The sequence below is a fragment of the Phalacrocorax carbo genome, chromosome Z, assembly GCF_963921805.1.
Source record: "Phalacrocorax carbo chromosome Z, bPhaCar2.1, whole genome shotgun sequence".
Taxonomy (NCBI): domain Eukaryota; kingdom Metazoa; phylum Chordata; class Aves; order Suliformes; family Phalacrocoracidae; genus Phalacrocorax; species Phalacrocorax carbo.
This window is the reverse complement of record NC_087548.1, coordinates 35,513,524-35,535,805: the sequence shown is the minus strand read 5'-3', so window position 1 is coordinate 35,535,805 and position 22,282 is coordinate 35,513,524. Positions and strand designations below refer to the sequence as shown.

General features: G+C 36.2%; 1 protein-coding gene across 2 annotated transcripts in view; it reads left to right on the top strand.

Annotated features, from left to right (window-relative positions):
• The window catches only part of TTC39B (tetratricopeptide repeat domain 39B), a 94,925-nt gene extending 74,554 nt beyond the window's left edge, over window positions 1-20,371 (top strand). For both annotated transcript variants that reach the window (XM_064437774.1, XM_064437775.1), the window contains 12 exons: window positions 95-200; window positions 1,583-1,648; window positions 3,311-3,419; window positions 4,300-4,367; window positions 4,455-4,514; window positions 4,829-4,990; window positions 6,074-6,165; window positions 6,477-6,597; window positions 8,711-8,822; window positions 12,130-12,247; window positions 15,584-15,700; window positions 16,541-20,371. In XM_064437774.1, coding sequence (XP_064293844.1) covers window positions 95-200; window positions 1,583-1,648; window positions 3,311-3,419; window positions 4,300-4,367; window positions 4,455-4,514; window positions 4,829-4,990; window positions 6,074-6,165; window positions 6,477-6,597; window positions 8,711-8,822; window positions 12,130-12,247; window positions 15,584-15,700; window positions 16,541-16,637 — 1,228 coding nt within the window. In that variant the 3' untranslated portion in view covers window positions 16,638-20,371. The remainder of the gene's footprint in view (window positions 1-94; window positions 201-1,582; window positions 1,649-3,310; window positions 3,420-4,299; window positions 4,368-4,454; window positions 4,515-4,828; window positions 4,991-6,073; window positions 6,166-6,476; window positions 6,598-8,710; window positions 8,823-12,129; window positions 12,248-15,583; window positions 15,701-16,540) is intronic.
• The last annotated feature ends 1,911 nt before the right edge of the window (window positions 20,372-22,282 follow it).

Sequence of the window (22,282 nt, the reverse complement as noted above, 5' to 3'; positions counted from 1 at the left end):
AAGAAATATTTTTTTAGCCATCATAATCATTATACTTCATATAATATCTAAGTTATTTTTCCCCTTCCCTCCTTCTTTTTTTCTGCATCAAAAGAGAGTGTCATCAGGTGCTACAGATGACTCAGGGGAACAAAAGCAAGAATGAAACCTATTACCAGTTTGAAGGAGGAGTAAAACTTGGAATTGGAGCATTCAACTTGGTATGACTTTTCAGACTACAGAAAGGCCATTGGGGGAACGCTGTAGGATTCTTTCTTTGCAGATGTAGTACTGTAATCCTGTTTTTAAAATTATACATTTGTAAAATGGAGATACAGGCTTTGAAGGTTTTATGCAATATGAAAACAGCAGTGGCTTTTTGCATGCATGCCTTCTAGGATCTTTCTACTAATTTATTCTGAATTGTTTTTAATTCTCTTGGACTAATTTATGTATATATTTCTTAGGAGGAAAAGCAGATTACCTCTACCTGTGGGAGCTGTAATTTTTAAGGTGCTTATCCTGTTGGTTACAGGATACCTGGAGTGACTGCTTTTATTGTAACAGCCCCATGTGTACCATTCTTTTGCTTCAGTGGCATACTGTAGATTGGCATAGATAATTAAAAATTCAGAAGAATGAGCTACTGAGTTTGTGCAAAAGAAAACTGGGTACATCCACTAGCATTTTTCTGTACAATTTACTAGAGTTGCCTTTTCACATCTGTCGTGGCAATGGTGAGAGTTGATTTCAGCTGGTATGTTAATTTCTGTATCATTCCAGACTGGAGCTGTCCTGTTCTTTGTATGGTCAGAAGAACTCAGGTCTATCTGTACCTGTCAGCCTTTAAAATCCAAGCAACTGGTAGATAGATGCCTGTGTTCATGAGTGATCTGACCTTTCATATTCTTCATGAAGTCTTCTCAGTAGGAAGCTTACATAAGAAGTCTCTGCTGGGCAGAATGTATTAGGGTGAATGGTGCTTTCATTCTTCAAATAGACCTTCAAATAGACATTCCTGTAATGCTCATTGAAAAGGTGGTTGTGATCTTTGTAAGTTTTCTGTGGTGTAGGATGTGGAGAATGCAGTTGTAAGGATAACAAAAAGTGCATGTAATAGAGGGCTAAAGGATGATAACAATAGCTAGAATTTCTAAAACACGTATGTTTGCTGGTCTGTTAATTCAGTGCTCCCACAGTAGGAAGAAGTAGAACTTTTGCAATACCACTGTGTAACTTGATTGGGAGTAAAGGAAGATGATCATTGTAGATTGGGCTGCCCATGTACATAATTTTCAAATAATTCTGATCAGCTGAAGACAGAGAAATCTGATATTATCTGAACAAGCACAGCTGGATTCTGTCTTGCTGTCTCTATGCTGGTTGATCATCGAAGTCTGAGTTTCCCTGATGCTGCAGAGTGATTGTGTATTGTTGATCATGTATGTCTATTTTCAAGTTCTTTAATGTTTTTACTTTTTCACTATTGTGCAATGGCATTAAACATAGTAGCTGGCATTTTGGGCTGAAGCTTGTGTGGTTTTACATTTCTTTTTTAACATAAGTTTTTATTTATCTTATTTTTGTTTGAAATGTATTTCAGATGCTGTCGCTTTTACCAGGAAGGATCCTCCGACTTTTAGAATTTATTGGATTTTCTGGCAATAGGGTATTGGATCTGTTTTTTTTTTTTCAAATTAGTCTTTTCTCAGATAAAGACTGGATGGATTTAATGTCACCTATTTCACACTAAAAGTATAACAACTATATTGCTTATCAGTATTTTAGTGTTGTTAAAAAGATGAGAAGTAGGCTAGATGATGCAGGCATAAAAGCACATGTGGTATTCTGACCTTGAACAACCATGGGAAATGACTGGTCTGCTTCAGAGGGGCTTTTCAAACGGCAATTTCCTTTCCCTTTGCTGATCCTTAAGGAGAAATCAGCTTTCTTTTCTAGCCTATACAGTCAGAAATTAATGTTCTTCATACCAGTAACTGGGGGAGAGTCACAGTTCTACATTTGTCCACCCACAATCCCAGCCTATTTCTTTGGGAGAGGGAATTTCTGAATATCATGTGTCACTGTGGAATCTCAGTATATCTTTCTCTCATGGATGAGGAAAGTATTTGTAATCATAGCCTCTTTTTTTGTAAACCTAGCCTTGCTCTGTCAGTATCTTAAAGCCCTTTAAAACTCTTTTGGGCACCTATAAGAAATAAAACCAAACAAGTAAACAAACAAAACCTGACAAAACCAAATCAAAGCCACCCACAGAATTATATGTAACTAAATTTCAAGTTATTAATAAGACAAAAGAGTCACCATATGGTTTTATTGCTGTTAGTTTGTCCACAAATATGGTTCTGCTTATGTAAAATTAGACTTAAGTGGAGACTTGTTCATTCTGTGTCTTCCTGTGAAAGACCTGGTTCATGCTGAAGCTCTTCCATAGTACACATTTTTGCCCTGATTGAAAAAGCAATAAAAGCTGAAAGGAAAAGAACAAACAATTTTGGTGAATCAGCACATTTTTTCCTGTGGTGCTTGAATTCTCCTATAACTTATCAAGTTGCTATGCAGTAAAACTCGTGTTAAGTGTATTTGTTTTGAGGCAAAACTGTTAAAATCTGATACATTTCTGAAGAGCCACTTCGCTTGAACAGGGATGCTCTGAGGTCATCTCAACAATCCCTCAAGCAGTCAAGCTGCTATGTAATGGGCATAAACTGGAAAGGATGGGAAGAAGTGTAGTGTGTTAAGAGCTGAATAAGTCTCCATGGCTCAGGATTCTTTTTCTCACACAAATTCCATTGTAGCTTCTGGAAACAGTGTCTAGAAGTTGGTGTGTTAGAGCTAATATTTTGATCTGAACCACAAAATAGTGGCTGACTTGATGGAAGAGAACTGCAGATAACCAGGGACTTCTGTGAAGGAAGACTCTTGCTGACAAGTAGCACTGGAACAGTTGAGAGAGCTTCTCACCAAACATAGGTTTAAAGATGTTATTCTGAAAGTCTCATAGCCAGAAAATAGTCAGGAAGGGATGTAGACCTGTGTGTCTGCGTGGTCTGTGTGGTGTTCCCATTTCACCAGAGCACTGAAATGCATGGGTAATTTTATTCAGTGTTAGCTTAATCTTCTCCTTTCTGAGTACTATCACCTGTGGCAGAACTGTTTTGGTGGAATTTTGTTTTGGATCTGAGATAAAGTGCTGGATTACAAAATATTTGTATCTGAAAGGAAAACTGGATTTGGGGGAGCCAAAAACTATTAATAGTAACTCTGTATACTCATAGTTAATTCTGCATGTGTTTGTGATGTTTCTTAGGAGTTGGGCCTCTGTCAACTACGGGAAGGCGCATCTGGCAGCAGTTTGAGGGCCATTCTGTGTACTTTCACCCTGTTGGTTTATCATACTTACGTCTCCTTAATCCTTGGTGAGACCAACTGTGTAGCTGTTCAGTCATGCTACACATTATGATAGATATTGTGATCTTTTTGAACTGAATTTTGAAACTGTGGCCAATTAGCTTTGTAAAAGGAGATTGCTGTATACTGAATTATGATCTAAAACTACTATCTCTGACAAAGCTATGTCTGCAGAAGCAGTGAAGGTAGATACCATTACACTAACATCTTGTGCCATTTGCAGGGCTGTCTCAACATGCAACAGCATGACAGCAGAAAACACTTTTAAGTTCAGACAAGTCCTTATCCATAAATTAACATCAGATATTGTGAAAACTATCTCTGGAAAAAAGTCTGTACTCCCAAACAATTCACTTGGAAGTTCAAACATGTAGAGAATTAATTGCTTTTGCCACGTGGGGCTAAAAGTCACCATTAATTCTGTATGCATCTTTGACATATATTTTCACTTTCTTTAGTTTGAAAGTATTTTAGTCCTTGTCCCTCAGGCTCATCAGGAAATTAAGGAGAACTTCATTTCTTTCAGTGTCACCTGTACTTCATTACTGAGCTCAAAATTAGGAAAGGAGGCAGCTGAGGAATGTTTTCCTAACTTGCTGAAGTAATTAAAGGGATTTACAAATATAACTAGGATCAATAATGGAACAGTTTAAAGAATATTGATGTATTCTTTTCGGTTTTTACTTACAGATATTTACTATCTTAAAAGCATGTAGTACCTTCAGGACAAGAATTAATTCTTATAGAATCCAAGATGATTAAATAATTCTGCTTTTGCAGTTATCCATTGATCTATGCAAACCATAATATGATTTGGAAATCAAAATCTTAATCTATGAAACCTGGGGTTTTTTACATACATTGAGGTTGGTTTGTTATGTTTTGTAGGTACAGGGGAAGCTAACCTTCAGGAAGCAGACAGTCTCCTTGAACCCTACCTCCAGAAATTTCCAAATGTGTGTATCCTCAGTAAATTGTATAATAGCAACATACTTCCCTAAGCTTAAAACAGTAACTGGGTATTTTTCTCATCTCCCTTCAAGGGTTCCATTATTCTGTTTTATGCTGCCAGAATAGATATACTGAAAGGAAATTTTGAAAAGGTAAATCAATTTTTTCTTTTTAAGTTTTTATTTGTTCAGTGCTCAGTTTGGGGAAAAAAAAATCTAATTCATCTACGTAACTTATTTTAATTGGTCAAATAATTATGCTCATATCCCTGTTCATGGTCAGTGTCAATATCGATTCAATTTCTCTCTCTCTGTAAGTGAGACTGAAAAGGACGTTTATCTAATTTTACTAGTCAGGTGTTGTCTACTTGGGTGCTAGGAAAGAATTTGCTCTGTAATTAGACATGGCTCTCATGTGGAGCTCTCATTTAACCGATATTAATCATTCTTTCTTAACTACATTGTAGGCACAGTTGAGGTTCCAAGAATGCATTGCAGCCCAGCAAGAGTGGAAACAGATTCATCATCTCTGTTACTGGGAGCTGATGTGGTGCTACACCTTCCAACAGAATTGGCTTCAAGCATATCGGTATGCAGACCTGCTCAGCAAAGAGAGCAGGTGGTCTAAGGTAAATGGGCAGGTGGACATTGTTATGATGTACCAGTAGCCTCTCAACAGTTAAATTTGCATTTCAATTAGCACAATAAGTGTAATTTTTGTGTTCTTCTGAAACGAGTAAGCGAAGGCACAGTGGCACCAAAATGGTAGGTTTAACTGGGTGCTTAAGGAGGATTTTTTTTTCACATTCTGAAACACCAGAGCCATAACTAACAATGCTTCAGTCTCTCTAAAAACAGAGATACTTGCCAGAGTTGGGAGAAAGAAGAGGGAGAGGAAAACTGTTAACATGCATCTCAAGTCAAGTTCTAACACTCACTAATAAAACTTGGCTGAAGAAACTGTGTTTGTTACTTAATTATAAACAGATGAGGGTATGCCTACTCAGCAGATGCTTTGCAACAAGAAATGAGAAGGCTGCTAGAGTCAGGGCCTCACGAGAAAAGTTGCGTTATCCGCCTTTTCCTTGTAAAAATATTTCTCAAAGTATGAACCAAGCACAATGTGCAAATCATTTTTGATATATCATTTTTGTCTGTTCCTTTCTAGGTTACTGTTTCATTATGCTTAGTGGAAAAGAGGATACATCCAATTCTTGACAACAGAGGAAAAGAATAGTATATCAACGTGAAGTGCAAATATCTTGAATAGAATTATGGATGTTTCTTTTTTTTCTCTGCAAAGTCAAGTTATTGAACTTTCCTTGAATCAGTACTCAGATATTTTCTTCTGGTTTTTCAGGCATGTCTCTACATGTAAGAGATGGTATAACAGTAATGGACTTTAGAATAATTATGTCATTTAACCTACACTCCTTATCAGTGATTTGCATAATAAATTGTCCGTTTTTTTACAGGAGACACCTTTAGCATTCTGACTAACTTATTTAGCATATTAATAAATACATTGAAAATAAATTTATAGCATAAATTATGTGACAAAGGATGTGCTAAAATTCTATAGTTCTACCTGTGTGAGAATTACTGGGAACACTTCACTGCAGCAAGTAGGGTGAGACATCTGAGTCCTTAGTGTATTGACTGAGCACAGCAAATTAGATGTAGTAATATGTTGCTGTTTCTCTTTGAAATAGGCAATATATGTATTCCAGAAGGCAGCAATTCTGTGTATGCTTCCAGAGGATGATTTGGAAAGGACTGGTGAGAACATTGTATCTTTATTCAGGTAAAAATTTATTAAGCAACTACATGTTGCTTTCCCCCATATAACAGTTTTTGACTTGAGTATCTTTGTCTTACATTACTTACTTCCTACTTATTTATAACCATCAGCTTTTCAGTTTTTCTCTTTGCTTTTCACATCAGAATATTTAAAATGTTCTTTTTATCAGCAAATATACATCCTACAACTGCAGCCTCAGTGGTGTGAAACAATTTGTTACACTTCAGAGGTGAACAGCAAATCTTACTAAGTGAAATAAGATGAAATAAATATTACAAAAAGCAACTTCTGTATTTCATTTTCACTCCTTGTAGACAAGTGGATGGTCTAAAACAGAGGATTGCAGGAAAATCTATCCCAACTGAGAAGTTTGCAGTAAGGAAAGCTCGACGCTATGCAAGTTCTCAACCAGTGAAGCTGATTTTACCTGCCTTGGTATTTATGCTTGCTTTCTTTTAATCTTTTTCAAATAGAAAAGAAGTATAATTCATTATCGGAGAAAGAACAGTATTATCAGGTAGTATGTGTCTGCATTTAAAAATTTTTTTCAAGAACAATTGCATTCATGCAGTGGGATTTTTTGTGAAACGTACTAGGGACTGTATCATGCTACTAGCAGGGACTGTATCATGCGTAGCCAGAGCTACGTTTTTTATGTGAAAGTTCAAACACACAGAGAATGATTGATTTTTGCCACATGAGGCTGAAAGTCACCTTTCAGCTAGAAACCTGCACAGGTTTCTAGCACGTATGTTCTTGTTCTTTAGTTTGGCAGGATTTTGGTCCTTTCCTTCCAGACTCATTAGGAACCTAGGGAGTATTTCATCAGTTTCTGTTCTTCTGGTGAAAATGAAGAGAAGTGGGGCTTTGGGTTTGCTTTTTTTTTTTCTTATATTGAGTCTGAGTAAAATGTGCAGAAGTTAATGATACTTTACTAATGCTATTCTAATTTCCATGCTTTTAACTTCAGAGGCATTAGTAGTCCACATCTGCTTATGTGTGCGCCGCAATGATACTTTGCATCTGTGTATACTAAGATTTTTGTACATGGATAATTCAGCAACAACTGAAGATGAAAAACATAATTTGAAGGGCAATTTCTTATGTTAAAGCTCATTGATATAGAAAGAGGAGTCTGTAGAAAACTGATAGGTCAGTCCTAAAATTCATTGTATACTCAATGACATATAAAGACCTAAGTAATGAAGTTGTCTTGAGGTTGTACAGCACACTGCTATTCAGTTCTGAGGACGTATCTTTGGGCTTACTGTCAAATTCAGTATCTTTTAATTTAAGAATTTTTCATCATGGTTAAGCAAAAATAAACATAGTGTACAGTGTTACTGCAGTAAGTGTAAATTAGACAGGACCTCAGAATTGAAATGAATCTAGCATGAAGTAGTTGATAGTGTCAATAACACTATTTCAGAACTTTTATAGAACCAGTTTTTTTCTCCCTCTTGAAAACCCACATAGTTAGAGCAAAAATACAAGTGGTAATATTTCAACAATTATATCAGATTCAGAATGATGTCAGGCTTCATATTTCAGAGGTGTAATTACCATTCAAATACAGTAGAACAAATGATACTCTTGTGTATGCGATGATTGAGTTAAGATCTCGGCAAAGTTTTGTATGGATTAGCATTAACTCTGTATGTGTATTATCTAATTCTCTTTTTGTGTTACAATGTGATAATATTTAATTCATGGAAACAAGCATATTGCTTATTATTGTACTGAAGCACCTGGGAAGCTTTGTGCCAGGATTTGCCTTTGTTGTTTTTGGTTTGTTTTGTAAGGTTTTGTAGGAATTATACTGGAGACTTGTTGGATGTGTGTACTGGAACTACATGTTAATGCAGAAAGTTTTATCTATTTCCAGTCTTGCTCCATATGGAAGGTGACAGTCTATAGATTGTAGCAACTATACATAAACACGTACAAGTGTTTGTTTGGGTGCATGTGTATATATATATACTGTATATACATGCACACATACACAAAGCTATACACAGATTTATCTATAATCCTGTAGCAAGTAATTACTTTCAGCTGCTTCTTTAGTTTATATGACAGAGGCCATAAATTGAACCTTAAATACCCAATTTTGCTCATGTGTTTCGTGGGTGATGGTAAACGGTCACATGATAAAATCTCTTCAGTTTCATTTTAAAAGATCTATGAAAATATATTATAGAATCCATTAAAAAGGTGTCAAAACTTTCAAAACCTTAAAACTTTGCCCACACACTTCCAATGTCATTTTGTCTTCCCTATGCATAGTCTTATGCAACTTTAATTAAATCATTATTAAGGCAAACATGGTTGTCTTTGTAATCTTACATGTAACTGACAGAATGTCCCTTCCCCAGTGTGGGTGGTTATATATGGATACTTGTATTCATGGGCTTTCTAAGTGTGAGTGTTTTGGCTTTGAAACCTTTCATATTGTTGAAAACAAGTTTTTCTAGGCAGTATTTTTATGTACTCAAAATGTTACATAAGTTTCTTCTTTTTTTTTTTTTTTTTTTTTTTTTTTCCCCAGGAAATGATGTATGTCTGGAATGGCTTTGCAATTGTGGGCAAAAGAGCAGACCTCACCGAAAACTTACTAGTAACAGTTGAAAAAGAGGAAACCGCGTTACAAAATGAAACTAGTAAGTGATCAGTTAAGGTGGAATTAATAAGCTGGTAAAAAATGCTGACATTTTTCTTTGCTTCTCTCTACCAATATTCTGTGAGGTAAGTGTTGACTCCAGCAATGTGATATTAAATCTGAGTATGGAAATATTGGAGCCGCATGAAAGTTAGCAGTGATTCTTCAAAACGTTCTTTATCCATGTTGATTGATGCTGCAGAAGAATATGGAAAACTCAAGGATGTGAGGTTATTAGTTAAAAACGTAACTGATATTTCTAAAACATTCCAGTCTCTGAAAGCATTCTTGGAGCATAATCTTCTAATTTCTTAAATGTCTGAAAAGTACTTTTTCTGAACCAGTTTACACCACACTTTAACTTCTACTACAGAGGACACATACTGAGCAGAATATGACTAAGTATAAAGAAAATAATGAAGTACTGTGCATCAGTCTGTTTGGCTTTTTACTTTCTGGCAAAACAAAACATGTTTACTAGTTGTAAAATAAAATATTTAAAAAAACAAACTTTGACCATGGTTTTAGATCTTGATGTATTTGAAGCATAGATGCTCAAGGTAATGTTTAGAGAATCAGTTCATAACTTATTCCTAGTGGAACTTAAGTTCCATGATTACAACAGGTTTACTGTAGAAGTACCTGGCTTTGTCAGGTTTTATCAGGTTGGTGCTGTCATCTATCATGTGACTTTCTCAGTAGACTTCTCTTTTGAATTCTTCTAGAATGAAAAAGTATTATCTTTTCACACAACTTTTTTAATGGTAATTCACTAAAAATAGTTTCTATTTAACCTAGATTTTAATCACACTTATCAACAATTTAGCAAAAGTTAGTTTTGCCAAATGATTAAAAAGTTAATTATGAAACGTAAAAGTACATCTAGTTATGTTTTACATATAAACTGAGGTGATGCATCAGAAGTTATACAAGGACATACAAGAAATGCATAATGGTAAAATCTGGATGGTATAATAAACTAAATGAGAGTTACTTGCAAGGCCAAGACTGAACTGGGTTCCTTAATTTTTTTACGTTGTTATTCTCATTTCTGCAGAATCAGTAGGGTACCTCTTAAATGGCAAGTGTTTTTCCTTTTTTTGTTGTCATATTGAGGCCAAAATGTAGCAGTATGCAAGACATCTGCAAATAACGTTCCCATGGGTTCTGCTTGGAGGATTCTGGCAGAAGCTATTGGGAATCTGATGCTGTAGCATGCAGAGGCTTGCACTGTAAGTGTTAATCAGTTGTAACTATGGAGTGAATCTCCTATCAAATTCCTTAGAAGAGATGCACAAGGCACCAAAATAAGGAACAGAAATAAAACCAGTGTGTTTTCCTTATGAAAATATGCCTTTTACAAATAGGAAGCATATTTGGTTTTTATGCTTACTGTATCTTTTTTAGTAATAACAACAGTTGAATGTAGTTTTGTTCTGGACTTTGCATCTGTGAGCTTGATTTGCTTTTAAAGATATGGACTCAGACAAAAGAAACACTCAGTTTACCAGAATTGCTGCTGAATTGAGACTTAAGTGATTAAGGCTGTTAGTGAAGTGTGGCAAGGATACAATATTATTTTAAGAGACAGCTGTCAGTACCAAATAGCTTTAAAGGACTGCTAAGGTGCTGTAAAACAGTGTGTTGATTATACACAAAGGTCATTTAGGGATTGAGACTTCTTAGAGAGATCTGCTGATACTCGATTTCCTTCAAGTGAACAGGTACAGCAAGGGATCTGTCAAGGACTGAAAGTGGTTTTATGTTGTATAGACCTGAAAATAGACATGGCAGAGGGAACTGATGAAAGACGGTAGAAATAATGTTTTTTCCTCAGGATTTCTGGAAATCTTATTTTTCCACAGTTGTATTATCTCCAAGATACAAAAAAGGAATTTGTAACTTCAAGAAAATTTGATTTTTTCTGTGTTTCATAATCCTGATATTTATATTTCCTCTGGTGTAGAGGACTGCAGGAAGATGGTTCTCCCACATTTATTGCAAGGTTGTCTGTATTTAATTGGCCTGCACATTTACTGTCATTTACTGTCATTTACTGTCAGTGTTTTGGCATAATAGCTTTTTTCCCCTCTGGGAAATACCAGGGAGATACTAGTGGAAGATGCTAAAGTCTGGCAAGCTTTTACTGACATTGGTGCTTGCACCCAGTGATTTCAATGAATGAGTCCTTTAGGAGACAGTCACATGAATCCAATACCTTAGCCTAGCAATACAGGCTATAGGGAATGCGAAATACTGCACTTCTACCTGTCATTAAAAGTGCAGTCTGTCAGTTACTATCTATCAAGACTTTCTGAGTTTAAACATAGACAGAAATAATCCTCAATGTAGCAGCAAAGCACTTCACCAAATCCTAAGATGCTTTAGTCTTGCATGTTTCAGAACTGTTTACGTAGGACTTTTTTTGGCAGACTATTAAGAAAAAAATTAATGTGACCTTAGAGAACTGGAAATTAGTTGTAAACAACATGATCTGAAGGGAGAGTGTTTTGCTTCCTGAATTGTTAATGTATGTGCTGCCATCTGTCTATATATATGTGTTTTCTTTCTTTTCTTTTTTTCCCTGCACTCAGCAAATGCTATCAACCAATGCAGCTAAAAAGGACCATGCTCGTTAAGGTTATATTTCTGAATTGCATCACAGAAGTTCTTTCATCTGATATTTTTAGTCCTATTGAACATAAAACTTTCTTGAATTTTCCAAATGTCATACACTACTAGTGAAGCTTCTTAATTGTTAGAGAATGATGGGAATACTAATAAACATGGCTTCTTGAATTTGTGCTGCCAAATAATGCTTCTGAAAAGTTCTGCAAGACAGAGTCCTGGTGTGTTTTTGTGCTTTTTACATTACTGGTGCTACCGGAGATCTGCCAGTGCTCTGCAACAGGGGAAGCTATTAAGATAATGTCATGCAAGGGAGGTTTCAGTCTCATTGTAGGTTTTGCTTTCTGTTTCAGATGTTACAAGTACAGAAACCTTTAACTGATGCTGGTTTATACCTGCTTTGTACTGAATTCCAGATACAGAAAACTGGGGGATATCTGGAGGCTTCAATTTTTTCTTATTTCTTCTTAGCCTGGATCATTAAAGAGAGATATAGATGTTATGCACGCATCTTCTTTAGTAGACAGTATTTAAAATTGTGCATGAATGTTATGTATGTTTTGAGGTATAAAATCTGAGAAGCAGTGACCTGAGTCTGAACACATACTCTTTCCTGAAAATCTAATTTTCCTTTTCATGGTGTCTTGACGTTGATTGATGTACCTCACTTTTACTTTTAGATCACAGTGAATACTATATGGATGATGTGTGCATGTTGCAGTTACTGAAGGGCCTCTGCCTGAAACACTTGGGAAGACTCATGCAAGCTGAACTGTGTTTCAGTAAAGTAATTCAAAGGTAAAAACAACTTAAACTTTTAACCTTTATATTTGGTAGCTCTGGGTGAAATTTCTGATACTTCTGTAGAAGCAGTCCTGTTAGAATTTTGAGTAATTAAACTTCAATATCCTGTTAAGGAGCTGGAATTAAAACACCTCTGAAAGTAGTTGGAGAACCACAAAACTTTGCTAGTGTTTTCTATAGCAATTTAACATTACATAGTTTTTTATAAATGTGACTTTTTAGACCAAATAAATCAAACCGTCAGGTAATACATTTAGATAAATACATTTGGAACTCGTATTTTTGTATTTGCCAGACTATCAATATAAGTAAAGATATTTCACACGGATTTCCTGGTTTTTTTTTCAGGATTTAGTACTTCAGTAGTTAATGTTTCGCTATGCACATAAGAAATCATTGTTGTCATTACTTGTTTCAGTTGGAGACCTGGATTTCCTGTGTTATGGATTTATCAAATAGTTAAGGTGTCAGATCAATATCTACTCTAATACTCTAATAACTTTTCTTTATATGTCATTGAGTCATGTACTGATTGTAGCTGTAAACTTTTTAGAATTTTTAGAGTAATAAGGGTGTAAAAGCAGGGTTTACAAATGTAATTCTAATAATTAAGAAAAATTAATATTTAAGGATAATTTGTTACATATAATTCTATTGCTTGTTATAATTTTCTTGCCATCTCGCCTTCTCTTGCCATTTCTAAGATCCCAAGTGAGTTTAGTCAGGCACTTTGCAAGTTACAGGGCAGTGGGTTTTGATGGGTTACAAGATAAAGTAATGCTGTTTCTGAAAATTTTGTTCCAAAGGTAGTTGATACAGTGGAGGCTTCTAGAGCTGAGACCCCTCAAAGATCTCTAGACAGTATTTCCACATAAAGTGGATGCTTTGCCTGGGGAGAAGTTTTCTGGTAAATTAAATACCTACATTCTGGTGAGCTTTACTCTCTACATTTCTGGGCTGTTACAGTACATTAATACTGTTTATCACATAAGCAGACTCACTGCATTAAGACACTGTCTGTGCATCAAGGCTTGTCTTGGTAGATGAGGTGCTTCTGTAGAAGTGTTGCTCTCAAAACGTTGAGAGTTTTTCCAGTGCTTGTTGCAAACTTTGTTCTGAAGTACTGGTTGATGTTATTCTATCCAGGTAAGAATCAAAGAGTTGATAGTAAAAAGCACAGGAAAGGCAAGATATGCAATGCCTTCTTCACCTTGTTCTGTAGTGACAATAATGAGCTTTCAGGAGTTCCAGATCCATGAAACCTGTGGGGAAAGTCTGGAACAAGCAGGAATTACCCCTGATGTGGGAGGGTCAGATTAGGAAAAGTGTGAACAGACTTGACATCTATATGTCCATGGCAGCTGGACATACCTAAGTACACAGGACATTGGCGTATATCCGTGAGTGCTGAGAGAGCTGGCCAATGTCATTGTGACACTCCACTATCTTTGAAAAGTCATGGCAATTAGGGGAAGTTCCTCAGGTCCAGAAGAAAGCAAAAGTCACCCCGATCTTCAAGAAGGGCAAGAAGGAGGATCTGGGAAACTGTAGGCCTGTCAGCTTCTCATCAGTCCCTGGGAAGGAGGAGTAAAAAGTTCTGGAAACCATTTCCAAAAGCATGAAGGTGATCAGGAGTAGTCAGCATGGATTTATGAAGGGAAGATCATACTTAACCATCCTTATAGTCTGGTACAGTGGGATGACTGGCACAGTAGATGAGGGGAGAGCAATGGATGCTCTTTATCTTGAGTTTAGAAAGGGTTTTGACACTGTCTCCCACAATATCATCACAGCCAAACTGATGAAGTCTCAACTAGGTACGTGGGTAGTGAGGTGGATGAAAACTGGCTGAACTGCTCCATTCAGCAGCATGAAGCCAGCTGGAGGCCAGACACCAGTAGAATAATGCAGAGTCTGATGCATGGGCCAGTAGTTTTAACATCTTCATTAAGGACCTGGATGATGAGACAGAATGCAACCTCAGCAAATGTGCAGGTGATACAAAGTGGGAGGAGTGGTTGATAAGACAGATGGGAGTGCTGCCATTCAGATCAACCTGGACAGGCTGTAGAAGAGGGCTGACAGCAACTTGATGAAGTTCTTTAAAGGCAAGTGTCAGTTCCTACCTCATGCACCAACACGGGGGTGGGGGTGACTGGCTGGAGAGCAGCTTGTCAGAAAATGCCCTGGGGATTCTGGGCATCACAGTCAACCCCAAGTAAGCCAGCAATGTGCCTTTGCAGCAAAGGTGACCAACAGTGTCCTGAGTTGCATTAGGAAGAGTGCCATCAGCAAGTCAAGGGTAGTGATCCTTCCTCCCCTCTCAGCGTTGGCAAGGCCACATCTGGAGCACTGTGCCTAGTCTGGACTCACTGGTACAAAAGAGACATGGACATACTGGAATAAGTCTGACAAAGGGCCACAAAGATGATAAAAAGATTGAAGCATCTGTCATGTAAGAAGAAGCTGAGAGAGCAGAGAGTGCTCAGCCTGGAGAAGAGAAGACCTGAAAGGGTTACCTGAAGGGAGAGTGTGTGTTTAAAAAAAAAAACAGGGAGAGAGAGAGACCAGCTCTCTCAGTGGTGCCCGCTGACAAAAGGAGAGGTAACAGGCACAAACTGAAATACAGGAAACACTGTTTAAACATACGGAAATTTTTTTTTTTATTGTCAAGTTGGTCAAACATTGTCACAGGTTGCCCAGAGAAACTGTGGAGTCTCCACCACTGGAGGTGTTTGAAACCTAGGTGGACTCAGTCCTGGACAGGTTGCTGCCATTGACCTTGGTTTAAGCAGGGGATTGGAATAGATGATTGACCTCCAGAGCTGCCTTCCAAGCCACAGTGATTCTGAGAATTTCTTGTATTGAAGAAAAGTTACATTTTCTTTCTTCTCTGCTGATTTCTTCAGGCAAGCTAGGGTAAGGGGATCTCAGTTCTGTGTGTGGGAAGGAAGTATTTGTGTTATACCTGAACTAATGAACATTGTTTTTATCTGAAGTTATCTTTTTGGATGGTTGGTTTTTTGAACTCTAAGTCACATGATAGGGTCACAGTCTTGGAATTGTGTTCATGGTAGCTTGGGTAACATACCACAATACAAATAGGAAGTAGAAGAGAATAAATTTTTGCTCCAAGAAGGTCATGTTTGTGGTATTTTACATCCACTCTTTACAGGTATAATTAACATGCTCAGAGTTAACCAGTAAAGAAGTTTCCAGAGTGTTTTCTCTGGCCACGTGCTTTTACAGACAGTGATTGCATTTAAAAGTTAACCGGTCACTCAAGGTAAGGTTGTACGTGACCATTTCTGTATTTTTCTGGTTTTCTAGTGAGAAGCAAATAAAATATGATAATTATTTGGTGCCGTTCACCCTGTATGAGTTGGGTCTTCTGTACAAACAGCAGGATGAGAGAGAAAAAGCAATCAGATACATAGAAACTGCAAAGTAAGTGGATTTTTAAAACTTTATATCAGCCTGTAGATTAAGAATAACTATTAACTTTAGCAGTGAAGGTATGTGTTTTTTCTTCCTGCCAGCCCCTTTGCCAAATAAAAGTAATTATAAATCTGCGTTCTTGACTTGGAAAAGTTGTCCAATATAGTTGAATTTTACAGTTTCAAGAAACTCTGTCTACACTGTGGTGTAGACAATGTCAATCGAGGCACAGTATGAAAGGAAAATGTCTCCTTTTTGTTTAGGCTTCAGAGATGCTGAGGCTCCACTGCATGCATGGGATGGAGCTGGAGAGTCCAGAGAAAGCATTTATACCACTTCTGTCCCAGAGAGCAGCTGGGGGGCCTACATCCACTGCAGTAAAGGTTTTAGTGGGAACAGATTAAAAGCCAGCACACTTCTGACCACCTCCCTTTTTCCTTTCACATCCTGCCACAGAAGAGCAGTAGAGTACTAAATTTTCTGTAGAGCAGCATGTTCGCTTCATCTGCAGATTGTAGTATGGGGTAGAATTTGCCTCATGAGTGTACAGAGAGGTATACCAATGATGCAATAGTGTTGTAAATGTTAGTTACTTCAATATTTGGGAGGATCAAAATAAGTGAAAGAGATGGTAAGGCATGGATTCGGTTTGTCAGGACATGTAACTGTTGGTATAAGTCTCTGCTCTGTTTGTGGATGTAGTTTTACATGTCTCATAACTCATTTGTATCAGCCTCCATTTTCTGTTGAAGGAATGAAAGCTGTTAATTTTGGTACTTCAGTGCATGTACGAAGTAGAAACAATCCAGGCCAAAAATGTTTTTCTTAAAATGACTTTATTGTTTGCAGAAACAACTACAAAGAATACTCTATGGAGTCCAGGTTGCACTTCCGAATTCATGCAGCACTTGACAGCTTGAAGGTGTCACCTGCTTCAACACCTTGAATGAGGAGAGATGCTTTTCATGCATACAATGCATACAGTAGCCTACACAATCTTTTTCCAATCATCCCTCTTTTCTGTCATCCCTGATTTGATGTATGTCATTCCTTTAGACTGTTCTTTTCCTGTACAGCACATATAATATATCTACTTGATACTTTAAAGAAGACCTTATATTTTGTTTGATAAAAATAATTCAATATTTGGCTTGAATGGGGGATATTTTAAAACAGTTGATGGTGCAATAACTTTATTTTTTTATATGAAAACAAATGCTGATTATGCAGCAGAACTGCTGATAATTTTGTGCATTTTTTTAAAATTTAATTTTCTGCAGTACGCTTGAGACCTTTTTGCCTCTGGGACAAAAATGCAATGTCCACAGATAACCATACCCATGTATGGCATACCATATTCTGAAATGTGTTCCGGAGAAAAAAAATCATCATCGTTGACTTAATTTCATTTTGGGAACAAAATGAACCTGTCTGAAGTGCAATATTTTTACACTGTCAGATGAAGTTAAGCAGGGCTACAGGTATAATGTCTTTGCAGGTCCATTTCACTCAAATAAGTGGTTACAGGGGATATTTTTCAGTCATAGAAAAGCAGGGCTACTAGGGACATTAAGAGATCATGTATACTGTATTCTTGCCCAAAGCAGAATCAACAGTCTTATGTCCTTCCTGACAGACTTGTTTAAACTGTTGTGTATTGTTTTGTTTTGTTTTGTTTTGTTTTTTTAAAAGAAACTTGCACTGAGAGAGATTTTGTAACTTACACAGGATGTCATTCCCAGTGGGGAAAAAAACTGAGAAATTTTTCCTGATGTTTACCCCAAGTAATTCTTGGCAGAAGTAAAACTGATTGCTTCCTGTCTTCCCTGTCATGGGTCTGGAGAAAGGATTGTTGCTTTCCTTTTTTGAAGCAGTCTTTTAATATTTGAAGACACCCCCCCTTGTTGGTATTCTCTGTTACTGTATTCCAACAAGGATAAATAAAATCTTGCAGAATTTATTTATTTTCCTAATAACAGGAAGAGCGCATATTAATGCAAGTTTATTGTGCAAAAAGTGAATCTACTTTTAAACTTGGGAGTTAAGAAAATGTGCATATTCGAATTACAACTTCCTACTTTGTACTAAAAATATGTAGCAAAATTGAGATACATTTGTAAGTGCATGTATTTTTATTTTCACATTAATATGTGAACAGCAGTATCAAACTGAGTTTCCCAATTAATTATATATTCTGCTGTCTTAAAAATAAGAATATACTTGATTTTTATTTAAGTATACACCCGATAATTGTTCTTTCACTAATTATTGCAAACCTTGTCCATTTCCATATTTTATTAATGCCAGTATACTCAATTCTGCACAGTAAATTAATAATAACTATGCTCCTATATGTGATTCTCTGCCCTTAACTCCCACCCAAAAAAAAACCCCAAACAAACAAAAAAAAAAACCCAGAACAAAAGAAATAGGAGAAAAAATGTCTTCAGTAAATGAGTAACTGGAAGTTTCTAATTAAACAGCCAATATAATGTAAATGCTATAGTTAGTCTTCTCAGGTGACTGATAGCACAGCTTTCTACTATGACTTCATGAATGAGTCATTTAATTGCATATAGATCTGTAATACAGTGGCATACTTACAAATTAAGTAAGAATTTTAAAAATACTAGGTAAATAAACATAATGGGTCTTTCAAAGTGGAAACCTAATCCAAAATCTTTTGTCTTCACTGGTTTGGATTTGTGCCTATTGTAAATGCATAACTGAATTACTGTGTAAAATCATACACTTGTAGGTTTGAAGCTTAGATACCTGAGACACTGAATCACTGATAAAATGCAGCATGCTTATTTTAAAATATATTCTATTGATTGTAGCTAAAGTACAAAAGATATTTTTCTCTGTCAATGGAGATACCATATGCTACCAGCTGACTTCTCGAATTACTTGCCCATTTATACATATCTGATTATAGGCTGTAGGCAGCAAAAAATAAAATGCTGTATATTATATTTTCAGACAATACTTTTAATACCTCTTTGGGTATTTACATGTTCTGTTCAGGATTGTTGTGGTTTAATCTGATTATTGAATTGCAGCAACAAAATGGGACCACTTCATTTTCTTGTGAAAGGTGGTGAAAACATTTGCCAGTAAATCTTTTAATAATCTGTGTTTCAAATAGTAATTCACACCACAGAAGAGTTAGAACTGGGACTACAGACTCTTAGGATGGAGCATGAAGTAGTCGCTGTTCTCTTGTTTTTGTGGGGAGTGTCTTACAGTTAATATTTTATGGGTGATTTGGGATAGAAATAAAAATTAACAAAAAGTAAACAGTGAGCTTCCTTAGAAGCTGATTTTTGGGAAGTTTAGAGCAAAGCATAGTGTAGCACTATTTTTTTTTTCATGGATAATGATACTGACTGCAGAAAGAGTAGAAAATAACTCTGTTTTCTTCAGTTCAACCTTCTAAAATCAATATTAACACCCTGTGTATGTTACACTTTGTCTCTTTCGGGATCAGCCTTTTTGCACCCATTTAGAGAACAGGCACATCAACACAAAAGTTGTGATATCCTCTGTAGCGTTTTGATGCCCTGAGGTCCCCAGCGTGAGTACTATTTACACCTTGTCTCCTTTTCGGTGCTGCTGTTCCAAACTTGCTTGTTAGAAAGCCCTATTGATCAAGATGCTTAGCTTTTTTCTGGCTTTGTTTCCCAACTTGTTAACAGTGGAAATACAAATGTGTGAGAGTGATTTGTAACCCTTCACTTAAGGTAGGTCTCAGTAGAGCTGTAGAGATGCTTTGTCTTCCAAACACTGCAGAAGAAGCGCATGTCTCCCCAACAGAATGCGCCACTGATGCAGTATTATTTAGTACATTATGTCTAACTTAAGTGATTTGTTGTAAGGAGTTCAGATGAAAAGCCTATGGCTTTTTCTTTACCTACTGTATTCTGTACTGGGCCTTAAATACAACTCCGATTTAGTCTTACTGCTCTTTATAATCTTCACCTCACTTGCTTGTGTACCGTGGGAATTTTAAATAACGTGCTGAAACTTTGAAACTGAGCAACGCTGAGCATTTACCTGTGATGCTATAACCTCCATTGATAATAATAGGATTTATAGTATATAAAAGAGCAAAGCTAAGTTCTTATTTTAAGCAAGCAAGGCTAAACTTACATAGTTATGACAAAAGGTCATTCTGATCTTTCTGATTATAGTACAATTTTTTTTAAGGTGAGGAATAATAAGGTGGCCTGGTTAAAAGACAAAGCTTCTCTTTGATTAAGAATTGTCTACTTAGAAAATCTTACAGAAAAACTTCTTGTCTGTGCATATCATTCAAATGTTCAGTCTGTTGGTGAAAGATTGTTGTATTAGAGTTTTAAAGTCCTAGTTCACCACTTTTTAACAAAAATTGAAAGAAAATACATGTTAAAAGAAAGCTGTTTAAAGATTGTTTTATATGTTCTAATACACATGGGTAGCAGCTGTATTTAGCATCTTACAGCCAGAAAAATGAACAATAATCAGATCCTGTTACGTTTCTAAAACACCTTGCCAACTAATGTATAAAAGAAGTAATTTCTTGTAACAAATCCAACTTAGACTTTGCAATTATTTTATTACTAATCAATATTTAATCTTTTATTCCTGTATAATCTTAAAATGCATAGTTTAACAAAGAATGTTTATATTTGCACTGGTCATGCAGTTTATTTGCTTCTAAACTATTGAGATTTGCACATATTTATATCTGGTACTTGAGTAAAACCAAGGTTAGAATAATGGAGGATGAGGGATGACGAAGTACGTTATGGTTTTAAGAGCATGTAGAAACATTCATTGTGATGCATTGGAATGGATTCTCACTTCAGAGGAATAAATCACATTTTATGTGTGTGCTACCGAGTGCTGAATTTGGCACTGTATTCTAGTTGTGAATTAAGAACCTTCACCTGAGATTTATCAAAACAATACCAACAAACAAGGCCCGATCTCAAGTTTAAACAGTCTATCTTGGCATATAGCTCTTACACAACCAATTAGACTGGGAGGTTGTACAAAGCTATCAAGGTCTAGGAGAAAATAAACGGTCTTTTGAAATGTAGATATCAAATATAAAATAAACTAGTCTGAATTTCTCACCAGAGATCAAATAATACCTTTAAATGGTACAGGAGTGATTAATTATGAACTTATGTTGTTATCATTTACATAATTAAATTCAGTGAGAACTAGACATAATATACTACAAAGATTCTTTTAAAATCCCAACATTAAAAACAGCGAGAAAATTACCTTTTTACACGTGTGCAGGGCTTGGTTTTAGTAACATTTAGAAAAGTAAATGTTCAAAGTTATTTTTTAATGTGGCATGGTTAAACATTTCCATAGTCGCATGTGATTTTACCTGATGCTTCCCATTCCCAGCAAATAGGTCAACTTAATTACCATGGTTTGAATTATAAGAATGGTGATTATGGTTATGACAAAAACAGAGATAGCGGGTAGCTTAAAGGCAAAAGAAAGGAGGTGATCCTGTATACTGGTTGCTTCTGTAAGACGCTAATTTACTCTCAATTATTAGACATACCGCAGTCCAGAATAAAACCATTGTAGCTAGATTAGAGTGCTTGCACAGTATTGAATAAAGGGAGTACATTGAATAGAAGAAAGAAAAGAAGGACAAAAATAGGAACTACATCTATGTTCAGACAAGCTTTTGGCAGAAGTTATGTTACATTTTTAAGTCGAAGCTATAGTCATCTGGTCAGCTCAACACTGGGACTTGCTGTATTCCAGCCAGGGAAAGGATATCAGTGGTGCTGGGACCTTAGCTCAGTTTTGTTGTTGTGGGGTTTTCATTGTTTATTTTTATTTTTCTTAAATCTGGTCTTGTCATTTACTAATTTTTGAATAAATCCTGTAGGACAGCTTTATAAAGGAATTTAAGCATTGTGGCTCTGAACTTTGCAGTTCATAGAAGACTAGCCTCTGGAAAAAACCAGAGCCTATGGGTGGCATAGCAAATTCAATGTTTATTGAATGCAAAATTAGATATTCTCCTTTCTGTAGAAGTGTAAGCATGCAGTTCCAGTCTATGGGTAAGCATATGTCAGCTAGTAATCATTGCTAGGAATTGGATATTCCTAGATTTAGTCGCTCATTTAAAGAGATAACTTCTTCAAATGCATTAGCAGTAGGTGGTGTCTGTTGTCTGTGCCATGCTTTTGTCTATAAAAATTGTAGTTTGAGCATTCAAGCTGAGTGTGCCAGATTCAATACCTACCTCATCTGAAGCCATAGGAAGAATACTCAGCGTTGATGATATGCCACTGTGGGAGAAAACTGTTAAAGGTTTTACTGAAATTCCACTTGAGGTTAATATCCTTATATATTTCAGCTTGTAAATTTGGGTCTCAAAGCTTAATTTTCCTACTGTAAAATGGGTGTAAGACTATATTAGGATAACTCCTTTTGAGATGCTTAAATGACCTCTTATTTCAGTATCTAAAATCAGGGAGGAGGGATATGTAAAATTAGGTTAATGCTACTTATATAGCTTATGTTAGGCTTAACTTGTTTCAGAGCATTAGGAGATCTTCAGAATTAAAC